The 23,297-nt window shown below is 55.4% G+C and overlaps 1 protein-coding gene across 31 annotated transcripts in view; it reads right to left on the reverse strand.

Annotated features, from left to right (window-relative positions):
• ABLIM2 (actin binding LIM protein family member 2) overlaps window positions 1-23,297 on the reverse strand; it is a 141,845-nt gene that overhangs the window by 21,810 nt on the left and 96,738 nt on the right. For 7 of the 31 annotated variants that reach the window (XM_049108532.1, XM_049108533.1, XM_049108536.1 and 4 more), the window contains 6 exons: window positions 22,964-23,062; window positions 16,806-16,907; window positions 16,304-16,357; window positions 11,331-11,450; window positions 10,258-10,310; window positions 9,449-9,590 (listed from right to left, as the gene is read on the reverse strand). In XM_049108532.1, the coding sequence (XP_048964489.1) occupies window positions 9,449-9,590; window positions 10,258-10,310; window positions 11,331-11,450; window positions 16,304-16,357; window positions 16,806-16,907; window positions 22,964-23,062 (570 nt within the window). Of the gene's footprint in view, window positions 1-8,432; window positions 8,651-9,416; window positions 9,591-10,257; window positions 10,311-11,330; window positions 11,451-14,375; window positions 15,558-16,194; window positions 16,358-16,805; window positions 16,908-22,963; window positions 23,063-23,297 lie in introns of those variants that run through there. The other 24 variants (XM_049108544.1, XM_049108543.1, XM_049108540.1 and 21 more) reach the window with 14 other exon arrangements.

Below are 23,297 nucleotides of genomic sequence, written 5' to 3' on the forward strand. Positions count from 1 at the left end.
TAAGGTTTGGGCACCACAGCTTTAGGGTCCCGAGAACAGCAGTGCCCTCACCTCCATCCTTCACCTGGAGGCACCACTGTCACAGGTGCTCAGGATGCCACCTGTGGGTCTCCGCATCTGATCACGTCGCAAGAAGTGCAGAGACCCTACTCCCCTGAGGTTACTTTGTTCTCCTGATTTTCTAACAATTGTCCTGGGTATCTCCTCTTCTCTACCTACCTCGAGCGCCCATATCACATCATGTTACAAATTCTGCTGCAAGCATCAAGCAGGATTTCAGAACCTCGTGAAGAGAATAGTCCATGGTATTTGCCCCACATTTTTACCTATTCCGATGTTCTCTCTCCTCTGAAGCCCCATGTCTTCTCACACCATTTCCTTTCTGCTTGGACGACTTCTGCCCACAATTCTTCAAACAACACCTACCAGTGAAAAACACTTAGTCTTCCTTTGAGAATTTCTTCATTCCCCATTCATTCCTGAGGGAGAGGCTCCCCTAGTGTAGAATTCACGTGGACAGCAACCGTCCCTCGGCACGTGGAAGGCATGCCCTTCCTGGCCCCATGGTTTCTGATGAGAAATCTGCTGCCTCCAGGTTGGCTTGTCCCCCAGGGTGTCCGTCTTCTGTTGCAGTGGCTTTCAGGATCTGCCACCCTCTGTCTTCAGACTGTAGCGGTTCAGTTATCATCCTAACTGGTTTTGGAGTGCATCCCTTTGGACTTGTCCTATTGAGATTCTCATGGTTTTTCGAATCTGTAGGTTTATGTTTTTTGCCACATTTGGGAAATGTTCAGCCATCTTTTTAGATACTTTTCCCACCCATTCTCTCCTCTCCTTCCAGGACTCTAACGATATACAGATCCTGTCCCATGGACCTCTGAAGCTCCATTCATTTTTTCCTGCTGTTTTCTCTTTGGTGTTCAGACTGGGTCATTTCTGCTGCTCCATCTATGAGATCACAGACTCTCCTTTGCCGTATTCTGCTACACTGTTTCTGAATCCATCTGGTGAAATTTTTATTTTGGTTGTTTTATCTTTCAGTTTTATAGTTTCCATGTGACTCTCTTTTTTTGCGGATAACATCTATTTCTTTGGTGAGAATTTCCTTTATTTTCAGTTGTTTCCAGAGAATTTGTACTTGTTTGCTGAAGCATTTTTCTGGTAGCTGCTCTTAATGGCCTTGTCCAGGAAACCTGACATCCAGTTATGGTCACTGCTCTAACTGTCACTTGTCTTTGCTAAACCAAATTGTTACCTTCATGGCTCTTGGTGTAGGGAGTAGTCCTCGATTGTCCCCTGGACATTGTGGACATGACATCAGGGGACACCGAATCCTGGTAGAGCCTGGGGTTTGGCATGTGGGGCCTGGCTTGTCATGGCCTGTGGTTCTGAGGATAAGCTGGTTTTCAGAATGCTTGTCAAAGTGCTCTTCTGGTCTGCCAAGTCAGGCTGGTATTACCAGGACTGTCCATGGGGTGAAACCTGCTTCCCTGGTTGCTCTGTGCTCCAACGTAGGGGTGGGAGACACCTGCTGTGGTGGAGAGGGTCTCCCAGGCACACCTTCCAGGCTAACTTGTGCCTTCCTGCTTCAGATCTGCAGGTGTGGCCCAGGGAGGAAGATGCCTACAGGTCACCTGGTGCCACTGCACGGGAGGTGGGAGACATGAGTCCTGTGTTTTTCCTCAAGTCCTGGGGTCTCTGGCCATCTGGCTTCTTCTTTCCACCCTTGAGATTTCTGCAATATGTCTGCTGTATTTTTTTGGGGGTGGGGGGAGGAGTTGGTTCTACTTAGTGGGGATAAGCAGGGAGAGAGGAGGCTCCACTATCTCCTCACCAGGCTGCCATGTAGACTTGGCCTCTCTGGGCCTGGGATGAGCCATCAGCAGATTTTAGAAGTCCCAGTGACCCATGTGTAGCTGAGGTTGGGAGCCATGGCTTAAAAAGTCCCTCCACACATTCAGAGACTTTACCTGCCCCTCATGGGCCTACGTATGACACAGAATCTCCTTTTACAGGTGAGGAAGCCAAGGCCCAGGGAGAATAAATGGCCCCTATGAGGTCAACCTCTGCTCATGAAGAGGAAAACATGAGAGCCTAGGACTCCTGGCATCAGGAATCAGTGATCCCACCTGCACCAGCAGTTCTGCATCCCTATGGGTTTGCAGGTGTGGGGGTCTTCTGGGCACCTGCATGTCAGATAGCATCAGGTGGCCTCGAGAGGGTGTGCATTAGAAAGAAGGTGTGCATTGGAAAGAACCTGGGATGAGGCGGCAGCTGGCTAACAATGAGTATCATCAGCCCTGTAAGTGCTGGACACCCAGCCATCCCTGTGCCATGCTCAGTGCAGACAGGCTCCCCTGCCACCTCCTCTTAAGAGCCCATCTGTGGCAGACTTGCACTTGGCATTCTGCTGGGACCACTCTCAGAACCCTGGGCACAATCTCCTTGTGTCTGTACCTCTTCTGAGCTGGCTCGTCAGAGGTTAGAGTATCTGCTGGATTGCTGGATGTGTAAGGAGAGGGCCATTGGGGGTAGACAACCACTCCAAATGCAGCTGGAGATAATCAGCTCATCACCACCTCTAGGGATTGCTCTGATCAGCAAGGCACTTCCCTGGGCAGATCTTTGTCAGTTTTGCCAGGGCCATGACTGGTTTTCCACCAATGCCTGGATAGGACATCTCCACGGTCTCATACAGGTTTGGGTCCAGGAGGGGCTGGAACTTGCCTTCAGCCCCAAGTGACTGTGAATAGGAGGCCCTAGGATGAGCCAAGCTCCAGGCTTCCAGGAGTAAGCAAGAGGGGGCCACTGAAGGCTCACCCCAACCAGGCCTGTGGACTTGACCATGCTCTGCTGTGGCATCCTCCAAGGCTCAGGTGATGGGATGCTGGAGTGCTCACATGTGAGCTCCAAAGTCCAGATGCTTCCTGCCAGGAGGACTGAATCATCTCCATTTTTGCAGATGAGGCCATTTTATGCACAGACAAGTTTGCTCTTATGCCCAAAGTCACACAGCAAGTGACAATCTGGGATTCGAGCCCAAGTGGACCAGCACTCAGATCCAGCACTCTCTGCTGACCCGTCCTGTGGTCTCATGGACAATGTTGCTGCTTGTGTCAGCAGCAACCACCATCATCCCCTCCACCCCAGCAGAAGCAATGTCGTCCCATGAAGGGAGAATGGTGCTGCTCCGGGAAAGCCCAGCTCACCCAGTGCTCTGTTGAGCACTCACTGAGAAGCTGCCACATGCAAATGAGGGAGGCATGGGGCATCCTCCCTGGACCCTGCTCCCCAGGGGCTAACAGTCCACAGAGGAGAAGGGACAGGGAAGGTTATAGATAAAGAGTCCCCCACCCCGGGTTGGGGGAGGGGAGAGAGCATCCGGCTGGGTGGGTGTGTCTCAAGACCCCAAGGCAGACAAGGGGAGCAAAGGGGGTCCTGAAACACTGGCTCCTTTCCATGAGCATCCAATTGCCTGTGGCTCGTGCCCCTGCCTACAAATCAGAGGTCATATGCTCTCTAGTCCCAGAGGGCAATCCTGCTGGAAACAGGGGCCACAGGGAATTTTGCTAAAAGCAGAGTCTTCAGCCAAACCCCATGAAATGGTGGTAGGCCTTGCCCACGGGTGCCCTGCTCTCGCAGCTGGGGGTGGTCTCTACGATGAAGAGCCAACAGTGTTCTTTGGGCAAGGGTCCCCTCCTGATGTCTGCAGTGCCCCCTGCTTTCTCTGGGGCTGGCCAGCAGCAGGGGCAGAGAGCAGTCTGTCCATCTACCTTGAGGCCACACCCTCCCTAGCACCCCCTGTACCAGGTGACCTAAACACCTGTTGGATGCCAGGTGGCTGTCCCTCCACCCTGCCCCAAGCCCCTAGCCCTGGCTCTCTCAATCCCTGGTAGCTCCCCTGGGTCCCCTGCTACCCCAACACGACATAGCACCTTGCCCACCTGCTTCCCCACCAGCTCACTCTGTCTCTCCCCCTTTCCTCCAGTGTTTGGAGGAGACAGGAAATGGGAGGAGGACCACCCCACCTGAACTGGGAGTGAACCCGAAGAATCACACCTTCTTTGGGCCTCAGAGCCTTTGAAGAAAGTAATGCAAGCTCAGGAACCTGCTTATCAGGCAAGAAGTCCTGGGTTTCAGGTTATGCATTTGCATCTGGGAGCTGAGGACCCACAGGGACTCTGCTCCCAGCCCATCCGTCCACCTCCGGGCAGCTCAGCCTTGACGTCCAGGTTTCTGACTCCACATGAAGAACCACCTTGTTCTTTCCTTATCTCTGCATAAAGGTGCCTCCATCTGAGCCAGAACTACCCCCATGCCATTCCTGATTCCGTCCCTCATGTGCACACCTAACGCTCACACATGGTCCTGCCATTCAGACCACTCAAGGTGCCTTTCTGCTGCTTACATGGAAACCCCAACCCCTTGTGCTGGGCCAGCAGCCTCCAGTTTGTCCTCTGTGAAGTGGCCCATCCTTGTTTTAAATATGCACAACGGACTGCCTCACCTCCCTGCTCATAGCCCTACATTGCAGACCCATTCCTTAGCAGACACGACAGCTTCCCAGCATCCTACACGGACCAGCTCAGCTAGTCCCTCCTCTGCCACCCCACTGACTTCCTATTTCCCAAATGGCCACCCTGCCTCTTGCCTTGGCATGCTTGTACGTGCTGTTTATGCTGTTTAGAACACCCCCCACCCAGCACCCAGCAGGATTCCCACTCCTAGGACATTCCCCCAAGATCCTCCTCCCCCCAGGGCAACCCCTCAGGACACTCTCCTCATAGGACCCTCTCCCCGAGGACACTCCCCCGAGACACCCCTTTAAGATACCTCTCCCTAGCACAGCCCCCCAGGACACCTTCCCCATAGGAACCTCCTGGGACATGCGCCTAGGACAACTCCCTAGGACACCCTCCCAAGTCACTGTCCCCCAATCTGGATGATGGCAATCCCCTCATACAGTCTTTCATACCCCCACTCAGGCCTACCAAAACCTCCATCAGACGAGGTCAGGGCTCTGTGGGGATCCCTCCAGGATCACGTCTCCATTTGCATGCTAGGCTGGAGTCCTCCCCAGGTGACCAAGTCCTCCGTGGCCCTGAATGTCGCAGCCTTCACCCCTACCGCATAGCCCCCTTGCTGTCCCACAAACCCACCAGGCTTCCCGCAAGCACCCTCACTGTTGGAGCCTACATCCCCTTTGAGTCTTGCTCAGATATGGGCTTCCCCACCCCGAGTGCCCCAGCTCCTCCTGGCCTCCTTACCTGCACAGCACTGATGCACACTTTGTAACATTGTTCTGGTCTCAGTCCCCTCCCCACTAGCATGCCGGCTCCTGGGGCTCATCCATGTGAGCCTCTGCTCTACCCCCAGCACCCACCACAGTGCTGGAATACAGCAGGTGCTCAGGAAGTATTTGTGGAAGGCTAGGCCTCGTCCTGCCTGTTGTAAACAAGGAGATGGCACTGGTGTGCTTCAGTACTGATGTTTGTGGTTTCTATCCCTGGGGCCACGGGCACACCTAGGCCAGGCACGCTGCTGTCCACGGGGCATTCTCACCACGAGATCGGCACGCAGCAAATCATGGTGCCTCATTTTCTGGCTCATGGACTAGGAAATGCGGGAATGAGTGTTGTTACCACTTCAGAGGAATGACAGGTGACAGGAGAAAGGCCAATTTCTGACCGAGCCTCTAGCCCGCTTCTCTCCTGTTCACGGAAATCTCACGCCCGGTGGGTGCTGGGAGGGAGCCTGGCCCCAGACCAGGGCCCCGGCAGCGGTGGGCAGCAGGTGAAGACAAGCATGTCTCATCAAACACAGGACCCCACAGGGCAGGACACACAGAAGGTGACACAAAAGCCAAAGCCACGGGACCACCATCTGTGCTGCCTCAGGCTCCCTCCTCCAATCTGCTCATGTGCTGGGGCCTCAGGAGGGACCTGCATCTTCAGAAACGCTGGGTTCTCTTTCTAGGGGTCACTGAGTCTCCTGGGTGGGATCCCCAGCCCTCTGTGCCTTTGTCTTATGGGAGAGGAGGCCTACGTCACCTTGTGTTCTTCTGAGGACGATGAGTGTCATCCTGTAAGGCTCAAGACCCTCTTCATATAACAAAAACTCAACACCATCCCCTCCCTGTGTGGAAATCAGGTTCGCTGGTAGCACAGCATACCACACACACTGTCCAGGTGAGGCAGGAGGTGTAGAATAAAGGAAAATACAAGTAACTATAATACAACATGGACTTCACTGAGGCCCTCTTTGGCGGAGATGGCAGTGCCCGAAAGACGAGTGTCTTGTCACAGCTGCTCAGTCATCTGCATCTCTGCTGGGGAACGGGGCCTGAGCCACACTCACCTCTGCCTCTCTGCTGCCTAGCACCATGTCCAGCACATAGTAGGTGCTCAATAAATGTTTGGTGGAGGGATGGATGAATGACTGAATGATGAGTTCAGTGTTGGGTGAGATGTGCTGATGGTGTCATGAGTGGGATGAGTTGTGCCCCCGCTCCATTAGCCCACAGAGGCCCCGGGCGGGTGGTGGCGGGATATGCACGTGTGCTTGCTCCCGTTGGCGTCTCTGCCTCTCTTAGCTCCCTGCGTGCTTCTCCGGGGCAGGGGCTGCTCTTGTCTTCTCGGTGTCCCCTTTGGCGCCCCACACAGCGTCTGGCACAGAGTGGGTGCTCAATAAATACCCGTTGAATTTAATGCATCTCAATTCAACAAACATTTATTGAGCGTCCACTGTGTTGAGTGTCACAATCCTACCTTCCTTGGGCGCGCTACAGATGGATGTCCCAGCGATGCGGGTGGGCGTGCCTTGCTGTGTGCAAATGCTCTGTGCAATCACAGTTCTTTCCAAATGGAACTGGTGTCAAGGGAATCGCTTTGGGAGCTACTTGGGGGGAGTCGAAGGAGCCCCGAGAAAGGAGGGGACATCCCCCTCAGGTTATGAGCGCTGCCCATCCTGCCCCAATTTCTCAACAGGCTAGCACATAGCAAGGCACGCTTGATGTAGGCATGACCAGTAGCCTGCGTCCTGGCTGCTATTCCCATGCACATCAGGAAACAAGGCAACGTCTTCAGGATGGAAGTAAAGGCACAGTTGTAGCAGTTGCACAGTGGATTTCTCACTCAGAGGAACCGGCATCAGAACACCGTAGAAAGCGAAGGAATGACAGAACCATCATAATCATCTTAAGCAGGCATCAGTGAAGGGGAAGGCCACGTGCACACACACGTACACCCACACGCATACAGGCATGCACACACATGTACATGTATACCCACACGCATACACACGCATATACACGCATACATATACACACATTTCTACTTTGGAGAAGATTCCTTTGGAGGAATCTCCCCAGTTAGAGCATGGATTCTGACACAGGTGCGGTACTTCCCGCAGGCCAGGTGCAGCGCTTCCTACAGGCCAGGTGCACCCTGAAGGGGAAGCATCAGTGTCCCCACCTGTGGTTGCCCTAGCTGCTAGTGACGGGAAGACATCAGCGATGGGGAGAGGACGAGCTGAAACAAGACCTTGCAGGTGTGTGACTGGCCAGTCAAAACAGTGCACACAGCCTGTGGTCCCCATGGGGAAGGGGTGTCCTCCCACCTATGAGACTCCTGGGACAGCCCTGGGGCACTCTGTCCCAGCATGTGCGGGCAAGGAGGCAGTGCACCAGGGTGAAGGCAGCACGCAAAAGTGACAGGGAGGGTGAGCGGCACAGGGAGGCCCCCTCCTGGGCAGGCTTCTCCCGACATGGTGCCCCCCTCCTCCCTCAGATGGGCTGCAAACAGAAGTGGGGATATCTGCGTCAGCAGGAGGTGGGGGCCTAGCACCACCCAGCAAGGAGAGGATAGGAAGCCATAAAAGGCCACCCTCAGGTCCCCAGACACTGGCTTCCTGAGAGCTCCTGGGCCTTGTGGGTCACACCATGACACCCCACAGGTGCAGAAGGGCGGCCGCGGTGCTGTGGAGCCGGCGCAACAGGAGCCCATCACCTTCCAATACAACTGCCAGTAGGAGAAAGGGAACACAGAGCAGCAAGGCCCATGGTCTAGGCCCGTGGCCCAGGGCCCGTGTGCAAGTCCTATGGTGCCCAGGCCAGTGGGTGCCTGGGAGCAGAGAGGGGCTGGTGGCCGTGCTGCAGCTGTATGGCTGGTCTGTGCCATGACCGGCCCTGGACCTGGGCACCCTGCCTGCAGGTGGGATGAGCAGCCTGCTGCGTCCTTCCCAGATCTGCCCCAGGAGGAGCACACCACCACCTCGGAAGAGTCACTCTGGGGGACTTTCTGACGCAGCCTTCCCGTGGTGACATCTACCCCATGTGCCAGCCCAGAGAGCCCCACATGGGCTGGACCCCAGGCAGGGCTGGAGGCACAAGGGCTCACAGATGTCTGCTTACAAAGATCAGACACAGAACAATGCACCTTTGCTTTGCTTTGAGCTCTTCTTTGACAAATGGCAATGCCCGGGCTTCTTCACCCCTTCCTCCTCCCACAGAATACTTTCATTTGTAGGACAGGTTACAGTTCATAGTCATGAGGATGAGGATGACGATGACAGTCTGTTTGCTGAGCATCTACTATGGGCCAGGCAGAGTGCTGGCTGCGTACCTGTGTCACCTCCTCTGGTCTCTACTGACCTGGCCAAGCAGACAGGGGAAACTGAGGTCCAGCAGTGGGGGAGCGGCCCGGGGTCCTGTGGCTCATCAGTGGTGAACCCGGATCGGAGCTCAGGCCTGTCTCACGGCCAAGCCGGCATCTGTGCTCTGCCTTCTCACACCCATCTCCACCCTCTGCATCCAAGCTAAGCCTCACGCTTGTCCACAGGAGACCACCCTCTGGGACCCAAAGATAACATCCAGGTCCCCTGAGGGCATCATACCATAGCTGGCTTTTCCCCTACAATTTGCAGCCTCTATAAATAGAGAACATGATGTGGAGCATTGCCCTACATCTGGAAATCACTCCTAATTCAGCCCTCCTGACCCCAGAGTCAGGCTGCTGTCACTGGTTACTGTGCTCCCTGCAGATGGGAAGGCCCCACTCCCCGGGTCCTTGCTCAGGATGAGGGCCGGGTGGCAGTGCCCTGTCATCGACTCCCAGTCTGGACTCACCAACCTGGACCATGCTTACGTCAGCTCTGGAGGGAAACGGGCCCTCAGCTTCCAGCCTGGTAGCCCAGGAAGCCTTCTTTGCAAGAAAACTCAGGAGCCTGATTTGTCCAGGAGACACCGGCACACCCACTGGCCGCAAGCTAGCTAATGATGTCCAGGGGACCCCAAACAGAAGACGGTCCTCTCTCCTAACCGGGTCTGCTCTTATATTTCTTAACGAGCAAGGCTTAGTTAGGTCTGGGATGGGTTTCAAATTGTGGGGCCCTTCTGCTGTGAGGCCTTTCATGCCATGTTTACAGTGCCTTGCTCAAAAGAACCACTCACGTGAGTAAAAGTTGTCCCCTTGCATTGTTTGGAGAGGGTCTCTATCGGTCCCGCTACTGTGGGACAAAGACTGGCTGTCTAGGTCTGGAGAGTTAGTCCTACTGTCTGCATCCCCCTTGAGAATCAGCCAGCTGGTCTTCTGCTGGGGGGGAAAGAAAAAGCCACATGAATTCCGAGGCCCTCCGCGATGACACTGCCCTGTCGCACAGGTCAGGACGGCCAGGGGCCCAACCGGCTCCTCCTGGGGGCGCCCTGGGGAGCCAAGCATGCACTCCCTCCACACACACCTCCCTCCCTTAAGGACAAGCCAAGGGGCCTCACCCTGGAGCCAGGGTGCAATGCAAGACTCAGCCTGGGGACCAAACCCTGCACCCTGCTCGCAGCCTGCTTTTTGGAGATGATGTGCTGCAGCCTGGTGCACCCTCTCCAGAAGAACCACCCAGGCCCCAGAGCCTCACTCTTTACCCTCGGACCCTTTACAGGGAACCTCTGTCTAGCCTGGTCTCGAGCCAGCACCCCAGATGCCCCCACATTGCACTTGGATTAATTCTCCTTTTTTTTCAGACATCTCCTTGGTGCCAAGAGCCATAACCCGGTTACACAGGTACGGAACATGACTTTGGCAGGAGGTGTGCTAGTCTCAGGCTGGCGGGGGCCACCTCTGAAATCTGGTCCCTGCCACGTGTAGCCTCATGGGGCCCTGTGGGGCAGAACCAAGAGAGGGATCCTGAGGTTACGGCTGGGGACTCCCACAGAACCAGACCGCCTCTGGGTGAGGCTGCTCTCAACCAGACCTGCCTCCGCATTACCTTCCTGTTATCTTGCTCGAACATTCTGTCCTCTCCATCCGGTCGCCTGACGGCTGGAAGGGAAGAGGCGGCTTGTCAAGGAGATACACCGTCTAGCCTGGGCTTCCCCGCCAGAGTACCCACTTCACATTATGTCAGAAACAGAACGGAATCAAGCCGAGGACAACAGTATGAGAGCCTTTGCAGAGCCAGGGAGCGGGACACATTAGAGAATCCTCCCATGGGGGTGGGGGAGACCCCGCGGGCCTTCACATGTGATGGTTCTTCAAACCAAGAGCAAGTGTGCGAAGTGACGTGGTCTGGAAACTCCAGCCAAGCCCCCATTCCTGAGATCAAGCCATGTTTTTAGATGCAGCCACTTGGCATTTTGAAGAACACACTCTCTAATTCCTGGTTTAACCCCAAAGTGACAGGAGGGTTTGGCCAACCAGGGCTTATTGTGTCCCACTCAGCCGGGCGCTTCATGGGCACTCCTGCTTATCCCCACGCCACCCCTTTCACAGATCGGGAGACTGAAGCTCAGAGACACGGCATGCCTTGCTCAAGACCATGCATCGGGGGTGGCAGAGGCTGACATTTGAACCCAGGTGGTCTGTCTCCGAGGTCCTCCTTCTGCCCCCCTCACTGTCTGCTGCCCACAAAACACAGAGGGCCAGTGAGTTCTGCTGCTGGAGAAAGCCCACGAAGCGGGGCAAAGGAGGTACAACATACGACCAGAGGTGACCTCAGTGGACCAGAACAAGCACAAGTTCACTTTGCCGCAGCATGTCTACCAGGAACACCATTTAGAGCTGAGAAGTGAGGTGTCTCTATTCTCTACCAGCCTTTTTTTTTTTTTGGTGGCATGGGGTGGGGGGGTTGTCACCCAGTGGGGCTGACATGATCTCCAAGCAAGTATGAACATGTAAATCACACACGAGCATCCTGACAGTTCTTAGCATCCACCCGAGGACTTTTCATCCTCAGACATGGACCCCATGCATGGAACAATTAAAGGGAAACCCCAGGGTCCTTTCCCACCCCCCACGGAAACTGAGGCCACGGTAAGGACACGCCAAGGGTGGGCTCCTTACCTGCAGCCTGCGGAGGGCTTGGACCTTCCAGCCTTTTGGAGCACCCTGCCTTGTGCACCATCAAGGACAAGGCTGACATCAGGCCCGAGAGCTTGGAAATTGGGGATTGGGCTACAGGACCTTGACAAGATAAGGTCACAGTTGAAGAGTGTTCTGGATTCACGGACATTTTGTTACTGCGGACGGCTACCTGTTTCTCCTTCTTCCAGGAGAGACAGTGATTTTCCAAGGTGAAAATAAACACCCTGCTCTCTCCACTGGCAGAGACAAATTTATGGTGAACCTGCGTGAGGGGTGTCATGATGGACAGAGGCAGAGGGCAGGATGGATGCATGCCCATGGCCAGGGCTTGCCTGTTGCCCAGAGAGTGGCGGTTGCTGGGCAGCAGAGCCCCGAGGGTCTGACCATACATCAGCCGTGAGTCTTGGCAGCTACCCCACAAGCTCTAGAGATGATTAGGCCAGTGGGGACTCAAAGCTCCAAGCACAGTCAAAGTCCAACCCAGAGAAGGCCTCCAGGGCTGGGCCCTCTGGTGACGGTCAGTGAGCGCACCCCTGAGACCCCTTGGTAGCCCCAAGTGGGCCAATACGGTGGGGGTCATTTGCAAGTACAAAGACAACAAAGGGCTCTTTGGGATATGAAATCCCAGCCCCTGGGGCTCGGGCCATGGGAACCAGAGGCCACCCTGGGTTTGAGGACGTCACACAGCTGTGGGCAACAGGTTGGGCTAGATGCGTTCTGGCTGGGGAGCAACCTCATGGCTTAAGAAATGGCCCCACTACCTCATGAGGATGACAGCCCACCAGGATTTAGCAAGTTTCCTCTGCAAAGGCTCTGCCAGGTGTAATCAGCTCAGCCACACTCCATCACCAAGGGCTTTCCACGGGCCAAACGTGCCAGCCCACAACATACACTGCGGATGCCGAGACATGGGAGCAGGAGCAGGAGAATACAGGAGTCTGGCACTTTGTATTATTTGCAGCCTGCTTCCTGGATAGCTCTGAGCCTCAGTTTCCTGATCTGTAAAATGGGCAAATGACGCCCACCCCTGAGGCGCAAGGGTTGCGTGAGGTAATATATGTGGATGCTGTGATACACCAGGGAGTCCAGGTCTGAGAAGTTAGGAGTGAACAAGAGAACAGCTTTGAGGCTAGTTGGCAGCACGGTGTCTCAGAGTGTCGGGAGAAGACAGGCCTACTCAGGACGACCCAGGAAATGAGCTTGAGTGTGTCTATCCCATCAAACAAGGCGGTTCCTTCCTCCCGAGCCTGGAATCTGCCACGAGGAGCCCTCTGAGGTGAGCCTGGGGACCTCTGCTGGAGGCATGCATCCTCTGATTTTCTTTCTGGACCCATGCCCCACCTACCTTCCTTTCCCTCCCAAGACAGGACCCCAAAACCAAAAATGAGCCTCGATTCCACCATAAAGGAATCCCAGAGAGACACGAGAAGTGGTTGCTTCCCGTTTTACACCAGGGACCAGAGGAACCACGTGCATGTCCCACGGAGCCATGTGTCCTGACTGGTTTGGCAGGGCGATGGAGTGAGCACCCCTCCACTAGCAGGTGGCTGCAGGTGTGGGGCTGAGCTGCCACCCCCTGCCTTCTGGGCCCATGGCTGTCTCAGAGCCCCCCCTTGGCCTACAAATGACACAGCCAGCCCCGTCCCTGCATCTGGATGCTCAGCTTCCCGGGAGGAGGTGTCGGGGGAGGTGTTCTGGTTTTCTCTGAATTCATCTTGAGCAGTGTAAAACCGAGCATAGCGTCGCTCCATCGAGGGGACCTACCACTGGAGTGCTGCTGCTCTGCGCCCCACGTCAGCGTGGCCTCACCTAACTCCCACAGAGTCCGATGGCGAGGCAGCCTCGAACCCACTCTCGGTATGCAGACGGGACTGACCACCGCTGGAACCGCACCTGCTTCACTAAAGTCACGGGCCCCCTGACCGCCTGCAGCAGGCTCAGGAGCACCCCAGTGCCCAGGTCCTGTCTGCGCTCCATGTCCCACTGCTCCTGCCTGTCCCATGTTTGTCCCTGACTGTGCAGAAAGAGTTCTTCTGCTTCAGTCCTATCCTGCCCCGCTGTTTTCAATTTTCCATTTGCTTCCTTTCTTCTATGTTTTTCTTACTATTTTTAAAAAAGCCATTAAATCATTAAATCAAATTAAAATATTGTACTAATATAGTACAATATACTATTGGGCCCTAAATGCTGTACAGCAGGAGCAGGAGGGCCAAGGGCCAGAGGTCGGGGTTCAAACAGACCTGGGGCTAAACACTAGCCGGGCTGCAGAGCAGCCACTTCTCAGCCCCAACCTCACACTCCTCGTCCACGTGGTGCCAACCTCACGGTGGGCCGCCAGGAAAAGCACTGCCAGCTGTCGGGTGCCCACACAGAACAAGTGTACTCACAGCAGTGGCTGGAGCCCTAGCCACCCTGGCCACCATGGGGTGGCAGGCAGCCACCTCACCTCTGGAGGCTCGCCTCCCCAGAACAGGAATGCAATGTGAGCACCAGAAAAGAGTGACGCTAATTAAGAAAGACTTTCTGTGAGTGGGAGATAGGGCATCGAAAAGTAAATGCATTAATTAAAAACTCTGACTTTTAAAGTGGTTGGTCGTATTATCTTAAACTAGTTAAATGGTCCAGTAATGCAACACTATCACCCAGAGTAAGTATCTCGAGACAGATGAAGGTCAACACAGTGGCTTCTCAAGTCTCTCCCCTGAGAGATGACTGGGTGGTCACTTTGCTGAGTGGGGTCACTCATGCATGCATGCACTCACACACACATGCACTCACACACTCTCACATGCATGCTCTCATACACACACATGATCTTACCCACATGCACACACCTGCTCTCATACATGTATGATCTTACAGACATGTGCTCACACACTCACACACATGGTCTCATAGATGCGTGATTTTACAGACATGCTCACACACACACGTGCTCACACACACACTTCTGACAGGATGTGCTCCACTTGGATGGGGGAAATCTTGTAAAATCAAAACATCTAAAATATATTGGAAACCAAATGCATCCTAACACAAGTGTTATTTTCTGAGCATTCCTGAAGGAAACCTGGTTAAGGATAGTACACACACATGCTGAGTCCCATCCCCTCCCCGTCCCTAGCCCATCCGCATTTACAAAGGGACAGGCTGTATTCATGTGTATCCCTAGAATGGGGCTGGATGCTGGGTAGAGGGTAGGTACTCTATAAAGTCTATTTCCCAAAAGAATCAACATGGCAGATTTCTGGATTAATAAATGGGCTTTGGTTATTGTTCATGGTTCAGTTGTACAGGAATCCTCTTGCCTTTGGATAGGAGAGGCCTTTGTATCCAGTTTAGAAACAACAACAACACAAGGACTCACACTGGCAACAGTAAAATAAAATGTCTTCATTGGACGATTTGGTCAAAGGACTTAGAGTTGGAAGCTCTTTGTCTTAGATCTGGCTTGTTCAGAAGCCGCTGAGCAAGTTCATCCCCTGATTTACTGTCCCTTCTGCTTCCTAAGAGGCCAGCCTGTCTTATACCATGTATATTCATTACATGTTTGAGGTTAATAAAAAGCCACATCAGCCAATGCCACTTGTGACAAGTACAAAACGCACACCTTTCCATGCAGGCTTGAACACGGGCACCATGATGGTTAAGACGGCACTCAACATAACTGCTCCTTCCTTCAGCTGGGCCTCAGCTCCCCACTTGTAACAAGAAGGGGCTGGTCTGGACAATCTTTAAGGGCCCTGGGGTCTAACTGGCCCACCCCTCTCTGATCCCCCTGGGACATCTGTGCTCCAAGCTTCCCGTGGTTGAGAGGGAATGGTAAAAGTCACTGTCTTCTGGGCAACTGAGAGTTTAATCCATTCTTTTTCTTCTTGGGAAGAAGAAGAAATGCACAAAGCATGGGGCCTATTGCAATCAAGGAAACATTAGAAATCTTGTTTGTACAATCAGACCACTGATTTATCAGTAAGTCACAGAAAGCATGTTTTTATAGGATTCCACCTAACAGTGATGTAGTTATGGATGTGGCATGTGGCCATTTTCTTTGGGTGCATCTGGACAAGAACTTTAAATATGGGAATTCCTCTTCCCATATCTCCATCATGTGCACAGTACTTTACAGTTTAGAGCATACTTCCACATTCCTTATTCCATCAGGTTTCATAACCAGCCTGTTAAGAGGGCAGGGTGGATGGATCTGTCCTATTTTGCAGAAAAGGAAACAGAGGCTCAGGATAGTAAAACCACATGCCCCAAATCACCCAGAAATTCCATCAAAAAACAGGGGAGACTTTGAGCCTTCCGCTTCCTGCTCCATGGCTCCAGCCACCTATGGCCCATGCACCTGTCCCAGGCAGACTCAGGTGGTGTGGAGGTGGGCAGTCGCCTTGGAGAGGGAAGCTAGAGGCTGAGAGAACTGCCCCCCTCCACTGCCAGACCTGTCCAGCCCGTTTGTCGATGCAACAAAACTCTGTGGCTGAAGGCTAGCTAGGATTCATTCTATCCTCAGAAATTCCCCAAACACAAGAATAAATGGCTTAATCTGGTTTGTTCTGTTTTCCAAAATTCTGGCTGGGTTGGGCGGTAGTCCAAGAAGCCTCCCTCACCACCTTGGCAGACATCATCCTGGCTGCCTCACTCAAAGCAGCATAACCGGAGCCCCGGAGACGGGCTGTCAGTGATGAACCCACACCCCAAGCCCCTTGACGTGCATCAGCCTCAGCTTCGTGGCACACGGAGGCATCCTTACTCAGAGATGCCCTCTGCGGTCTTTGATGAAGAGGCTCCCGGGAGCCCGCTAGGGAATTCAGTGTGCGCTGAGCCTGACACTCAGACTAACCATGCTGCCGCCCCATCACGGATCGGAACACAACAAAAGGAAGCATTCAGAAGCAAATGGGCGCAACAGGCATGCAGAGAACACAGCAGCAGAGGAAATCCGACTGTACCATGCTGTTTGTAGATAGGGGGTTTCCTATAGATGTTATCTTTTACGCCAGTGTCTGGGAAAGAAGAGAGAGAGAGAAGAGCAGCGTGAGCAAGCAGACCAGTTTCCATCCCCCTGCTTTTCCTCAGCAGCCGTCAGGCACCAGATCCAAAGCGGCCAGAGAGGCTCTGGCACCCCACAAGCAACTGATGCCTGGGACCCAATCTTCAGACCAAGCGTCACCCAGCCCGAAGCCAGAATCTAGCTCAAGGGGCGGAGGGAGGGAGGCAGCTCGAGTGGCCATCCGGCAGGACAGCACCTTCTCTCCAGCACATTCTCAGGAAGGCAAAAATGTCTCCCTGCTGTTTGTGAGGCTTGGGAGAAGCTCCAAAGCACGCCAGTCGGGGTGGGGGATGTGCGAACCCTCAGAATTGGGGGGATGTGGAGAGGCTCGAGAATCCTGACAATTCCGTGCAATCAGACGCTCTGCATGGCACGCCCAACCACGCGTCCCGGGTGCCTACCTGGGACGTGGAAGTGGCGAGGCGCCTGCTGGTAGGTGCAGGGGGGAGGCTTGCTGTCTGAGAGCACCGAGAGGCTGGGGGTGCTCCGGCCACTTTCACTGCCTCCAGACGGAAGAGCAAAGGCAGGTAGAAGGGAGGAAGGGGAAGGCAAAGGAGAGTATGTCAAGTAGGAACGCTTGTTCCCAGCGGGCCCATCTCCCCTGCCTGGTGGAGCCTGCCCCAAGGCTCTGCACAGAGAAGGGAGGGTGCCCCCCACCCACATTTCCAGACAGGGCCCAAGGCTTGTTAATCCAACCTCAAGCGGACTCCTTCCAGTGGCCCCATGGCAAAGAAACAGTGGCACCAAGGACAAGGGCATGAGGGTTGCTAGTTCGTGGGGAGGTCGGCCTGGCTCTGGGCTGACCGCACTCTCCTCGCTGTTCAGCCAGGGCTGGTGCTTGAATCCAGCAAATTGCAAATTCACCAAAACTAAAGCCTCCCTCCCTGCGCATCCTTGCATAAAAAGATGCCGCTTTCTTGGAGAATCCACCAATTAGTCATTCAGAATAGGATTACAACAAAAATCCGTCCCTAAAAGCTATGAGAGACGAAGAGAAAATTGGTACTCATTAGTGGTCATGTTCCCTAAATAAAGCTATTTTTGGCAAATTAAAATGTAAAGAATTCCCCAATTCTGGCTCCAATTTCTCATCCCATCTGGATTTGTAATTTTGACGTTGTGAACAAGGTTGGATTATCAAGTGACAGATTCAGACAGCTGCAGTTCCCCGGGTGACCCTCACCCCCCCACCCCCCGCCGCCCTACACATACCTATTTAAGGAATGACATGATAGACAGAATGCAATGGGCAATCGAACACTTTGGATGATGAGGTTTATGGCTCATTTTAGCAAGACACTCATAAGGCACGCCTCATTTCCCCTCCCGTTAGCCTCAGGAAACCCTCTGCCGCCTTAGATCACAGCCTGGCAAGGGAAGGGGAGCTCCTGACTTGGAAGGAGCCCCTGGGAGATGCAGCCGTTCAAAGCAGCAGAGCCCCGAGGTGACCAGGCTGGTGACCCAGCCCTCCCAGGGGGCCGCACGGCGTGCTCACGAGGAGGGGGCAGCGGGCGGGGCTCAGAGTGCCCTTTGCCTGGGTCGGGTGCCCCGGGAACCCAGGAGGGCACGCAGGGCAGGGGTGGGCTCAGCCCAAGCAGGCCACAACCAGCTGCCCGACCCAGGCTGAGGCCACACTGGGGGCTGCTGACCGCAGCTTGGAGCATCTTTCTGCGCCTGGGCATTGATCCACCTGTCGGCACTGAAGGAACTTCAGGTGATGACTTGCCCCCTGTCGCTGTGGGAACCCTGCCTTTCCCCGGGCCATGCCCTCAGTGCAGCACAGACCCTTCTAGAGTTCCACACCAGGCCCTGGGAGCAGGGGCCTTCAGGCCATTTCTGAGCCCTCAGGGGGGGTTTCCCCACGTAAAGGAAACCACAGATCGGCTCTATTGACCATAGAGCTATGACTGGATCCTCCCCCAAGGGCAGAGAAACACAGCAGAAGTGTGGGATTTAAATAGTCTCTTTGCACAGGCCCCAGAACAGCCGAGGACTGCCCACTTCAGTGTCATTACTGAGCTGAGTGTGCTCCTGGCACGAACTGTTGAATCTGGGAGGCTTCAAACAGCTCACTTCCTTCTGCCTAGAATTCACGGGACCTCACCCAGCCGGGTCCTGCCCAGGTGGCTGCAGACGATCAGACACGTGGGCAGGCTCCTGTCCCCCCCAGTCCCCAAGCCTACCCTGCAGTGTCCATCACAGGGAACATCCTGTGTGTGCGCTGATCGATCTGGGGAGCACCCACAGTGCTCAGCAGCTACTACTGGGGCCCAAGACCCAGAGGCAGTTGGGGACACATACGCAGAAGCAGTGGCCCATCATGCCACACACTCCTGCCATCCAGGTGTTCGGTGGTCACCAAACTCTATCACCTTGGTCCCAGGCTGAGACACCTCTCCTGGCATCCCCTCCCCCCAGCCTCCCTTCCTCTCCCACCCCCAGCAGAATCCCCTTTGCAATCTTCCCCACGGGTCCGGGCTCTTCCTGGGTCAAGGCCCCGGGGCAAAGCCTCCCTGGAAGACCCAGCCCTCTGCTAGTCATTCCACTCTCTGGACTCTCTGGGTGACTTCCTCATAATAAAACACACTGCTAACATCACCCCCGGCCAGGGGCCCTTGGAGGGCTTTGCCCACATCAGCTCACGGATGCTCACAAAATACCCACAACAGCCCTGCAGGACTTGCACCACCTGGCTGCCTCCTGCAGGAGGGATGGGGCTGGGAGGGCCTGGGGCAGGGTCCTGGTGAGGCGCAGCTCTGGCCGGCTCACCATGCCCCCCGAGGTTCCAGTCACTGCCCCAGGGGCCTTAGTGGTTAAAAACCCCAAACCACTGATGTTGCCACGGAGGCGGGAAAACCAGAGGAGAGCCCGGCTGTGCGGTGACTTTGAGAAGCCACAGAAGCCCCTTCTGATACGGCTCTTGTGGCTTCTGGAGGCAATTCAGGAAGGAGGTCGGATTCTGACCTCTACTGGTTGGAGGGCCTTCTTCTTCCTAAAATTTAAGTAAGTGGTTTATTTTGGAGCAGTTTCAGGCAGTCCAGAGGGCTCAGAAAGTCCCCCATGCTCACGTCGCTGCCACGTAGCACCACTTTGTGTTGGCTAAACGCCATCCTTTTTCAGATTTTACAGTCTCACCTAATGTCCCTTCCCTGTCCCTGGTGCCCATCCAGGACATCACGTGACATGCTATCATCCAGGCTCCTCTGGGCCGTGATGCTTTCTCAGACTTTCCTGGTTTTCAAAGATTTTTATGAGGAGTCCTGGTCAGGGCTTCTGGGCGGTGGGTGTTCCTCACTGAGGATGGGTCTGATTATTTCTCATCTCATGATTGGACAGGAACTGAGGGTTCTCGGGAGGAAGACCCCAGGGGTGCGGTGCCCTCCTGTCACATCATGTCAAGGGTACCAGCCATCAATGTGACCTGTCGCTATGATGGTGACCTTGATCTCCTGGCTGAGCTGGGGGCCACAGGCCATCTGACCCTTGACCACAACCACCCCGTAAGGTGGATGGCCCAAGGACTGGGGCTAGATGAAGAGGTGTCTCGGGGGCCCAACAGGTGTGTGGGAAGCAGGCCCTGACCTGAGGCTCTGTACCGGAAGCTCCTTCTCTCCCCTCACAACATATGGGGAGAAGGCTTGTGCCAGTAAGTGGCAGCTCCTCAGTGAAGAGGTTCCAGCAGCATCACTTCCCCTGGACACTCCATACCTGCCTACTCCTTAACAGGTGAGACGTCAAGCTTAAGTCTTACACTGCCACAGGAGAGGGACCAGGGTCTGAAATTCATACTAAATTGCAAATGATTACCACCAACACTGATGCCGTCTGCAGGTCTTGGTAGAGGGGTGTCTTTGGACATTGAGACATGAGGTGGGGAGGAAGGTATGTCTGGGATAGGGGTCCAGCAAGAAGAGAGGAAGAAAGCCAGGGACCCCTGTCAGCACATAGCCGGGTCAGGGCAAGTGCTGGCTGGCTGGGATGAGGGCATGCCTCTCCTTGGGGAGCCCTCCACCCACAGCGGCATTCAGAGAGGAATCTCCACCTAGAGGAGTCAATGATGCTAAGGATGCCATGAGAGGCCAGGAAAGGCTTTCCCGGGAAGCATGGGTGGACACAGGGCCGTGACCAGCTGGGAGGAGGACAGGCCTTGACACAGCTGGCCACCCGAATGCCCACAGGCTGGGATGCGTTACAGCAGGTGGCTGAGTGCAGGCATCAGGAGGAGGACAGGTTCCCTCGGGGTGGCCTCTGAGGTGGACTTAGGACCTGCGGTGGACATGGCTTGTGCACAAGAGCCGGACTTGGCTCTGCCCCACAGACCTTTGGGATCTCAGGCCAGCACTGTCTCTCTGAGCCTTGGTCTCCTCTGGGGTGAGTCATGTAAAGAGGCTGGGCACTCCAATGGTCCCAAATGGCCCTGGAAGTTGGGTGTGGGGCAGAGCCACAGGGTCAGGCCTCCTCTGCATCTGACCCAGATTTCTGACAAAGGGATTGGCAGCCAAAGCAGCCAGGAGGGAACCAGGACCCACCACGGGGCTGGTGCCTTTGCCTACCCAGCAGACAGCAGAGGCACTGTGCTCCTGCCCCCAGAGGATGCCCTTGGCCAGGCTATGCAATGGCTTCCAGATCATGTTTTGGTGGGCAGGGGCGGAGCCTGTCTGCATGGTCTTCCCCACCGTAGGGGTAAAGGAAGAGCCTCGCTGCTCCTGCCGGAGGTCAACACGACTGCCCCTCCCTGGCCCTCCCTTATGGGGCTGGGGAAGGGGCGCTGCTCCCCCTGACCTGCCTGGAGCAGGCATGCTGCAGGTCTGAGGCACTGCCTAGGGGTCTGCCCATGGCTGAGGGCCCATCCTGGCCTTCCTCACCCTTGGGTGGTAAGAATTAGAGGCTGGAAGGTCAGAGGGGAGCAGCGGAGGACAGGCTCAAAGGGTCTGCTCCAGCCCCAGCCTGGACTGGTGTTGTCCAGCACACGGGGGACACCAGGACAGCAAGGTTACAGCAAAGACAGCACAGCCTGGCCTCGTCTCCAGGCTACACCTCTGCCGGAGCCCCCGGGGGACAGCCCCACCCAGAGCGGGGCCACGGTGGGCAAGGGGAAAGCAGTGTGTCTGTGCCGTTTGGGCCCGTGAGCCAAGGGAGAAGAGGCACCTCTTTGCTGGCCTGTCACCTAACAGGCAGATGGCCCTGGTTTGCAGTGAGTGTTCTGTGTGCCTCTTGGTGAGAGCACACTGGTCACGCGACCTCCGTGTGCCCCGTGGATGCACACGGCAAGTCCTTGCTGGCGGCTTTCCCACTCACAGGATGCACTGTTTCTAGCTTTGCTGCTTCTCAAAAGAGACAGTGTGTCCAGAAGAGATGGACCATGGGCTGTAAGGACAGGTCCCGATGCTCGGGGGCTCTGCACACACAGAGCAAGCGATGGTGACGGACAGAAGGGAACACGAAAGTCCCCGTGAGCCCCCACTGAGACCATCAGATGGGGGAACAATCCAGCTGAGCTTGGCTCGCCTCCAGGTCCCTTTGGGATGGACATATTCCACTCTGCGGCTGGACAGCATGGGGGCCTTGATGCACCTCTGGGGGCGTCAGTAAGAACATCACTGCTGCTCCCTCTGACGCCCGGAGCATCTCTCCATGGTGTCTCGGTCGGCTAGGGCTGCGGAACCGAGTGCCGCATTGGGCCGCTTCAGCAACAGATGTGTTTTCTTACAGTTCTGGAGGCTGCAAGTCCCAGACCAAAGTGTGGCAGGTCCAGTCTCTGGTGAGAGCCGTCCTCCTGGCTGCCAGATGGTCACCGTGTCCTCACGTGACCGTGAGGCCCTCCCTCTGAGCACAAGCAGAGTGAGAGCTCTCCCGGTGTCTCTTCCTCTTCCGTAAGGCCTCCCATCTTACTGGATTAGGGCCTCACCTTAGTGACTTCATGTAACCCTCCTGGCCTCCCAAAGACCCCATCTCCAAACGCGGTCACACTGGTGGTTAGGGCTTTAACATATGAATCTTGGGGACACGGCTCAGCCCATGATGTACAGGAAACGAGCTTGGCCATTTTTCTGGTGTGATTCGTATACGTTATCCATGCAGGGATGTGGACGGCGGGCGGGTCTGCACCCTGGAAGGAGACAGGAGCCAGAGCCCTGCCCGGCCACCACGTGCCCCGGGGCCACGAACAAATCACAGCCCCTCCGTGCTTTTGCTTTTGCTCCTGATCATGGCTGCAAGCGATCCCTCTGCCCCACGGAGTGGATGTGGGAAGGGAAATGGGGGTAACGGGTGAAGGCTCTCAGAACAAGGCCGAGGCCACGCTAGGGAGAGCTAGCCTCCCGTCCCTGCTGCTCGCCCTCCACTCCTCACCGCTTCCCACGACAAGCCACCTACGTCCTCCTCCCAGGAACATTTATACACCAACAGAAACGGAGCCAGACTCACGAGACACACAGCGAGGGGCACGGGCTGAGACACAGGGCTCGGGGAAGCCATGCGGCGGACACAGGACAGCAAGACACAGACGTGTGGCCGGACGCCCTGCGAGTGCCCAAGCCCGCAGCACTGCGCACCTTACCTCGGAAGTAGGGGATGTAATGATGTCTGAACACGGATGTAGGGCTTGGGTGTTGGGACAGGGACAGGCAGCTACTGGTACCAACACTCACAGTACCAGCTGCGGGCAACAGAGAGCAAGTCAGAGTCCACCCCGCGCTCGCTGGCCGCAAAGCCACAAAATATTCCTAGGCCCCACTCTGCTAGGAACATTTTTGCTTCCTCTCCCGAAGAAAGCACACCTTTTTGAGGCACCTGAGGGGGGTCACCAAATACGCTTTAGACCAGTCTGTCCCAGCTTCCGAGTGAGGACTCCCTGCCTGCTGAGGGACAGGGCGGCAGCCCCGGGGCTGCTG

The sequence above is a fragment of the Canis lupus genome, chromosome 3 (genome assembly GCF_003254725.2).
Source record: "Canis lupus dingo isolate Sandy chromosome 3, ASM325472v2, whole genome shotgun sequence".
Classification (NCBI taxonomy): Eukaryota; Metazoa; Chordata; class Mammalia; order Carnivora; family Canidae; genus Canis; species Canis lupus.